The 8,180-nt window shown below is 40.8% G+C and overlaps 1 protein-coding gene across 1 annotated transcript; it reads right to left on the bottom strand.

The window, feature by feature from the left end:
* Nucleotides 1-1,137: 1,137 nt before the first annotated feature.
* On the bottom strand, nt 1,138-3,828 carry HNRNPA0 (heterogeneous nuclear ribonucleoprotein A0). Its single transcript, XM_058166721.1, has one exon. The coding sequence runs from the start codon at nt 3,492-3,494 to the stop codon at nt 2,571-2,573; it is 924 nt and encodes a 307-aa protein (XP_058022704.1). The 5' UTR covers nt 3,495-3,828; the 3' UTR covers nt 1,138-2,570.
* Nucleotides 3,829-8,180: the final 4,352 nt, after the last annotated feature.

The raw sequence follows: 8,180 nt of genomic DNA, 5'->3' as shown, positions 1-8,180 counted from the left end.
TGCAATAAAATACATCATTGAAGTTTCAGATAGAGGAAATTAAATTTGTTTTGTTAAAACTTTTTACTCTTTGTTAATCTTTGCAATATTCAAGAGCAAGCTATAATGTATAAAAATTAGCAAATTCTGCCTGTCATACGAAAACTAGACCAAACCAGATATTCTGACCTAATCAAACAGTAATGAACAGTATGATTGAATCATGTACATATTTCCAAATATATAGATAGATTTTATACATTCAAGACTCAAAAGTATTTCCCGCTAGTAAACACCCAACCTCCATGTGGGTGTATAGCACCTGTTATTTAAGAATCACCATGCATTAAGTTTGTAGTTCATTATATGAGATTATTACCTCACAGAAGATTTGAAAGGTCATAATGAGAGGACATCATTATAGGCAATATACAACTGTTTTTACTATTATAACAAACAGTGTTTTATCACCATGATGTGCTTTTGGAAAACAGAAAAGCATTATAAGCAGCAATTAAATTTTACTGTCCAAAAAAGTAGCTTGCAAAGGTCTGCAACTAACAATTTCTAAGAACATCACTGCATTATCTTTAGCAAATCTGTTAATACAGCTTAATTTACCCCTTAAGGGGGAGTATTCAAATATATATTGAGAGCTGTGTGTAGTTCTGTTCTTTTAGGCAAACATACCCCCGATGTAAAAATAATGTAATGTTATGCAGAACAAAGCCGCAGATAATGTAATGAATTCCACATCACACTGAACAAATATTTGCTGTAGAAGTCAAATGGATAACTACACACATAAAAAGTGTAGGGCATCAAATAAAGCCAGTTTATTGTTATGTTTCAATTTAATATAACTGACCTTCCAGAGTAAATGACACTAAAAATGTATCAGGACATTCAGTAGCTATCTCCTATCTTCAACCATTAACTATCACCTATTAAAAATTACCAAACCTTATTTAATAAAATCTACTGGGTCAAATAAACTTTTAAATATAACCTAGTTTTGACTTTAACACCTTAGTTCTATGTAAAATTTTGATTTAGCAAATGTTGAAATATAAAGCAGCTCAAGTAAAATACTTTGGTTGAAATCCTAATAAAAAATCAATATTTTAGTCATTTCATACATACTCACTGAAGCATGTGAAGAATTCAATTTTTTATTTGCAATATTCATAACTATTCTATATTTCTATTCAGGAAGTCAGTTTCTGTCTAGAACATTGTTAATAGAACAACAAACGTTAATTCTACTATGTGAAAGGGCTACAAATACATCAAGCAGACTACAGAAATTTTGATTTACAATTGGCCTAAGTTATTGGCTCATTTATTGTTCACTGAGCACAAATTTTAAAAATTGAATACTTAAATTGGTCAATCAAGAATTTTACTGTTTTGTATTTTAATATTTCATTTCAGCCAATATATTTTATTGGCATGTTAATTTAATCCTTGCCATCTAAAGATCTAATGGTCTACAATTCTGAGAGCCAATTTGTTTTAATAAAACTTACACAAAAGTCAACTAGTCTGCCAGCAGATGGCACTCTATTTAATACTTCGCGTTTTTAATAAGAACAATTAAGATAGTATCCAATTGAAATGACTTCACTATGCAAACAAAATATTTATAAGGGAAATCATTCTCCCCTTTAAAAATGGATTGTTACAGACAAGCCAATAAATAACACAATGTGAAACTAAGAAATCTGACATTTTGAACATGTATATATAAAAAAAGCACATGCTTTAAATGTGTTAGAACATTTTTATGAATAACTCCCTATATAAAAGAACAGAGCAACTGTGTTTGCAAGGCAAATGCCCAACTGCAAAACTGTGGATGTAAAATAAGGTATTTTAACCAACTTCATCCACCAACATATTTCAAAAACTGGCACAAACTCTTTAGCAGTAAGAAAACCAATGTAGTGAGGCAGCAAGAGCTGGGCTCTTGAAATAAAGCAATCTTTTTTTAACACATGTAGCTCAAGCATCAGTAAGTTTTACTGGCTTAAAAAACTTTTGTTTGAAATGTACTGAATGAACCCTAGGAAAAAAGACATGTAAAGGTCAATGAACACAATGATTTATTTAAAAAATAAAAATGTAAAAACGATTTAACCCCTTTTACAGCCATGGAATCATTGTAGAAAAAAATGTGTAGATATTCCAAGTCCTTACAAAGTTAATCCCTTTCCCTCCCAAGTTTTACTTCAGAATCATGACTTTCCCTCCCAACCCCAAATAAACCAAAATTAAAACAATATCTTGTTCCTAGTATAAAAAACGACTAATGTCCAAGCAATAAAAAAATAGAGTCCATCAATGACTAACACAAAATCGTTGTGTGAAAAGACCCAGTACATCTTCAAGAAAGTGACACAGGCAGCAGAGCGACCCCACCAGGAACATTCGAGATCTGCTTCGCATCACTGGAACCTTTTTGTATGAAGGTGCCTTTAGGCGAAGTGTAGGGGAAGTATTGAAAGCCTGGCCTGGCCCGGTACAAACGGAGAGCATACTCCATGCAGACAAAACTAACGTCCCCCAGAAGGATCGGTGGGAATTCCCGCTTAGAAAGAGCCGCCTCCATAACCTCCCCCGCCATAACCGCCTCTGTATGGTCCACTGTTACTGCGGGGGCCCCAGCTGCCGCCACCGCCTCCACCCGCACCGCCGCTCTTCATAGGGCCGTAGGACGACTGGTGCTGGCTGTAGCTGCCGAAGCCGCCGTACCCGTTGCCATAGTCGCCGCCGCTGCCACCTCCGCCGTAAGAGCCGCCACCGTACGAGCCGTAGCCGCCGCCGCCGCCTCCTCCGTAGCCTCCGTAACTGTTATAGCCACCGCCACCTCCTTTGGAGAGACCGTTGTGGTCCCGGTTGCCGGCACCTCCGCCTCTTCCTCTTCCCCGTCCGCCCCAACTCGACCTGGAAGAGCCGCCGCCGCCGCCTCCTGCTTGAATGTCTTCTCTCGGCACGGCCTTCTTGACCTCCACCCGGTGGCCCTGGATGGGGTGGAATTTAACCACGGCCGCCTTGTCAGCGGCGTCGTGATTCTGAAAGTAGACGAAGCCGAAGCCCCGCTTCTTGCCGCTCTGCTTGTTGGAGATGATCTCGGCCTTTTCCACGGGGCCGAACTGACTGAAGTGCTCAACTAGGTCGTTCTCCCCCAAATCCCCCTTGAGGCCTCCGACGAAGAGTTTCTTCACTTTCGCGTGGGCGCCAGGCCGGGCGGAATCCTCGCGGGAAACGGCCCGCTTCAGCTCCACCACGTTGCCGTCGACAGCGTGCGGGGAGGCAGCCATGGCGGCATCGGCTTCTTCCACAACCGAATATGTGACAAAACCGAAGCATCGGGAGCGCTTCGTTTGCGGGTTGAGCACAACCACACAGTCGGTTAGGGTCCCGTAGGCCTCGAAGTATTCTCGCAGCCCAGCTTCCGTCGTCTGCACATTCAGGCCGCCAATGAACAGCTTACAAAGCTGGGAGTTTTCCATGCCGGAGCCGCGGCCGTCACACGCCTCCTCCTCCTCGCTGCTGTTGCTGCCGGTAGGGGGCAGCTGCCGCCGGATAAAAATCGTCAAGCCCTACGAGGCAATGTTGGTCGTGGGACAGGTCGGCCCAGGTCCACCGGCAGAGAACGGGGAAAGGGGGTGGGGAAAGGAAACGTACAAAATGGCGTCTGCGATTTCTACTCCTCCTCAGGCGCGCTCGCAGCCAGCCACTGGTGCCCACACACAAAGGAAACGCCAAAGGGCCCGCCTTCCGTGGCAGTGCGAGACACACCTCCTTTCCTGGAGTACCGACTGAGCCAACAACCGTCCGCCATTACCCTCTTACGTTACTACTGAATGATAGATCCCAAAACCAATCAACTTTCCCGTCCGAGCGACGAGGCGCATTTTAAAAAGTATGAGGTGGAACGAATCCTTTAATTGACGTCCAGAAGGAACCTATCACATTTCTGCTTTTAAGCAGCCGCGCATGAAACAAGCGGTTACGTACTGAGCCGAAGTCCAAAGGAGACAAAAGCCACTCCGATAAGCCCATGCCCAAAGGCACTCAGCCAATAGGCTGTCCCGTTTGTAAGCGCGCGCTTTCTCTTGGAGAGATCCCTTCTCCCTTGGGCGGGGTTGATAGCGCAATGAAGATAACGAGGCTTATTTGAAAGATTGAGCTCGTTTGGCCGTTATGTGATGTCGCGTTCTGCATTTCCCTAGGCTCCTTCCGAGCAAGATTTATGAGAGCAAGCTTGAGCACGAATGAAAGCGAAGGCACCTGCATTGACCAAAAAATCTATATTAAGGCCGTGCCTGTATTAGATCAGCTAAAACATACATAACATACAACTATTGTTCAGTTTTTCGGAAAAAATAATTCCTTTGGGGTGGAAGAGGCGGGAGGAATACAGCTGGATCTTTCCCAACTAGAGTGGTAGAATTTGACAAGCATACATATTCTCTTCCCAAGGGTGAAGAAATAATCTCTCAAAATTTAGGGTAAAGAAAGACTCCCAAAATTTAGAGGGAGAAAAGAAAGGAAAAAAGTAGTTTGTCTATCTGGAAATTACATATTGAAAAAGATACTTCCTTTGCAATACTTCAGAATATTGAAGCTAATAAAAGCTTATCTAATAGTGTTTCTCTACTACAGTTTTTATACTTGTGTATTGTAGATTTATTCCAGTCATGTCAAGAAATATAGATAAAGATAGTAAATGTTTCACTTGTCTATCCGTAATTTATCTAAATTATTAGATAATTGTTATTTATCTAAATTGTTAGATTAGTTTATATTTCAGATTAAGATTGTATTTATAGTGAAGGAAGTTTGTTTGCAACATTAATTACAATTTTATCTTCTATTCATGCATAAAGCAGAAAATTCCAATGCCCTCAATTAGGAACTTTATTTTAGTTGCGTGCTGCCAAATCTGACACTTTAGTAGCTTACAACACTGAAACCTTAGAAGTTTCAAAGGAAGGATAGTAGTTTCAAATTTACAAAGGAGTATCGGAACAAAAAAATAATCCAGTACAAGAAAACTATTCATTACTCAATATATGCATTGAGTATATGGCATCAACTGATCAATTCCTAAATATCCTGCAGGAGAACTCCATTTTATTTATGTTATCGTCAAATTTATATATTCATCCATCTCGCACAAAGTGATTTTAGGCATCTTTTTAATCAGTTTCAACAAGGCAGTAGATGAAAGTCTAGCTTCTGAGGAAAAGCTGGTCAACAGTAATATATATACTAATTAGCCTCTGTCTTCTTTCACAAAAATGGGATGCCACCAGCATTTTCTCCTGATAGGTCATAAAGCAGATCAGTTTTTAAAAAGAAAAAGAATAAAAAGTGCAAAGAAGTAAGAAAAAGAAAAATATATATCAGTATAGAAGTGACTTCCAATCTTAATCACAAAAAGTAAAAACAAATTTGATAACTTCACCCTTTATGAGGGTGAAATATCTCTTCTATAACTCATCCCATATCAACATGCAAGTCCATAAATTTAGTCCTGGTGCTGCCTCAAAATTCAGGCATCCCAAGGGTGCACGGAACTGAAGATCAATTCCCTGAATTTGGGAAGAGAAAATTTTACCATTTCAAAGGGGCTTCTTTGCTTCCTCAAAATAAGAATCGCCAAGTAATTCACACAAAGCAAAAAACATTTATTGGGGAGGAGTGGAGTTCAAGTCTTTTTATAGGGTACAGAAACAAATGATACATAACTTCCAGTATATGTGATATGTCAGTAAGTAAATGATCAAACAAAATACATTGATTGCATGTGATGTTTGAATAATAGAAAACGTTGCTTCTTGATAGCATTCTGCAAGTGATAAATTTATGGATTATATTATTTTTTCCTAGCTAGGTTAATATCTTTCTTGAAAGTTGCAAGTGTCAAGGACTTTCAGAATACTCTTTCTATTGTGTGGTTGCTGAAAAGGCAAGTTCTGGCATACCAAAAGAAACGACCTTGGCTAAAAGAAAAACATGTTGGAGACCCCTGATCTAAAAAATATAAATAAAATAAAATAATAAAATAAAATATTTGTGCAGCTTTCTGAGATTTGGTGTGTTTCTGTAGTGTTTCACTCTAACTACACAAACACACAAAATCTCACAAAGCTGTATATGGCATTGTGTGTGTGTGTGTGTGTGTGTGTGTGTGTGTGAGAGTCAGTTTGGTGTTTGTGTGTAAAGTGTGAAAGTTGGTTTTTGAGCTTTTTGTGGCTGTGTGAAGTTCCTGCTTGTTGCAGGGGCCATTTTGGGTGAAGTGCAGGCTGCTTTTACATTGTGTGTGAGTCTGTTGTGTTTTGTGTGTGTGTGTGTGTCCCTTCGCAATGACTTGGAGGCAGCTCCTCTGAGGAAAAGAGGAGGCGGCAAAGCTCTGGCTGTCCCCCAGGAGAAATCGCCCTGTCTCTGCAGCATTGGTCATGTGACTGAGTGGGTGTGGCCAACTTGATGTCACTCACAGCAAGGTACCGCCCCATCTTGCCCTGAGTGACTTCAAGTTGGTCACACCCACCCAGTCACATGACCACCAAGCCACGCCCACCAAATAAGCCATGCCCACAGAACCAGTAGTAAAAAAATTTGGAACCCATCCCTGCCCTACATGACCCCTGTTCTGTCCCCATTACACGTTAGTCTGTATGCAGCTCAACATGCAGCTAAATCCAATAAAAGGGACCATGTGTGTAGATCTGAATGCTTTACTGGGAGAACAGAATATGGTGAAATTGAGGAAAATTGGGATACATACAGTAAGAATCAAATGTAAGATAGACAGTATTAAGTTACTGCTGAACATAACAATTAATAAATACAAGCAGTTTGAATCTCACCAGTGAAACAGTTTGAATCTCACCAGTGTGGAATGTGTTTGTCCTTGGATGACCATATGCCACAGATTAAGATGGCTCCTTCTTTGTGTTTCCTTCTCCAAATTCTAAAGGAAATGGAGTCTTGCTTCCCAGCGTGCACTTGGTTCGAGAGTGCAGGCTGATGGGTAAATGGGTGGCTTCAGTTTCAAACAATGTAGTTGGGGCACATTTGTCTCTCTGCCTCTAGTAGGGGCTAGAGAGCAGAAACAATACATAAAGTTATATGTTGTGGCATGACGCTCCCTATTTGAGTCTTCAGGTGGTAACAGCAAAACCAGTTCAGAAACTGGTCCGCAGAACAACTAAGCTCTGTTCTTTTTACGAACTTCCACTTTCCTGACTCTCCCATCCTTACTTGGGAGAGTTTTCATGATGCAGCCTGGGGGGCATTCATTCCTCTGGGACTGGCAGTCTTTTATAAGAATAACATCACCAGATTTCAAGTTGGGTCTCTCAAGTTGCAATTTGTTCCTAGTCTGCAAGGTGGAAATACACTGTTTCTTCCACCTGTCCCAGAATATATTTGCAGGACTGTACTTGTCTCCACTGGTGCAAGTATAGGTCTTTGCTACCAAAATCTCCAGAAGGAGCACCGACTGCTACAGTTTTCTGAGTGAGGAGAGTTGCTGGAGTGAGTAAGAAAGGGTCTCTGCATCGTTTGGGACAGCAGTTAGAGGTCTGGCATTAATAATAGCTGATACTTCTGCCATGAAGGTTGTCAGGGTGTCATAGGTGAGTCCTATGAAGTAGCTCCTACTTCTAGAAAGGTAGAACCAAGGGTTCTGCAGGCTATGCCTATCATTCTTTCCCAGGCCCCTCCCATTTGAGAAAAGTGAGGTGGGTTGAAGGTCCATGTGCCCCTTTGGCCTCTTAGATATCTCTCTAAATATATCTAAGATATCTAAATATATCTAAGATATCTCTTAGATATCTCTCTAAAATTCTATTCTATTCTATTTTATTCTATTCTATTCTATTCTAAGCTGTTGGCGTCAATATTTGAAGAAACACATAGTTCTTTGCCTGCTCCAAAAAAGTTGGTGCCTCTGTCTGAATGTATGTGTTTTACAGGACCTTAGATAGCAATAAAACTCCTGAGGGCATTTATGAAGCTAGAAGTGTCCATAGACTCAATAACTTCAATGTGGATCACTCTAATGATCATAGAGGTGCAAAGGATGGCCCACTGCTTACCTCCTGCTTGACACCCTCTAGTGCAGGGACCAGGACCAAAGATGTCCAGTAAAACACATATTAGTGAAAGGAGGATTTGCGCTGAGT

This window comes from Ahaetulla prasina, chromosome 2, assembly GCF_028640845.1.
Source record: "Ahaetulla prasina isolate Xishuangbanna chromosome 2, ASM2864084v1, whole genome shotgun sequence".
NCBI lineage: Eukaryota > Metazoa > Chordata > Lepidosauria > Squamata > Colubridae > Ahaetulla > Ahaetulla prasina.
Note: the sequence above shows the minus strand (reverse complement) of the source record. Positions and strands in the feature narration are given on the sequence as shown.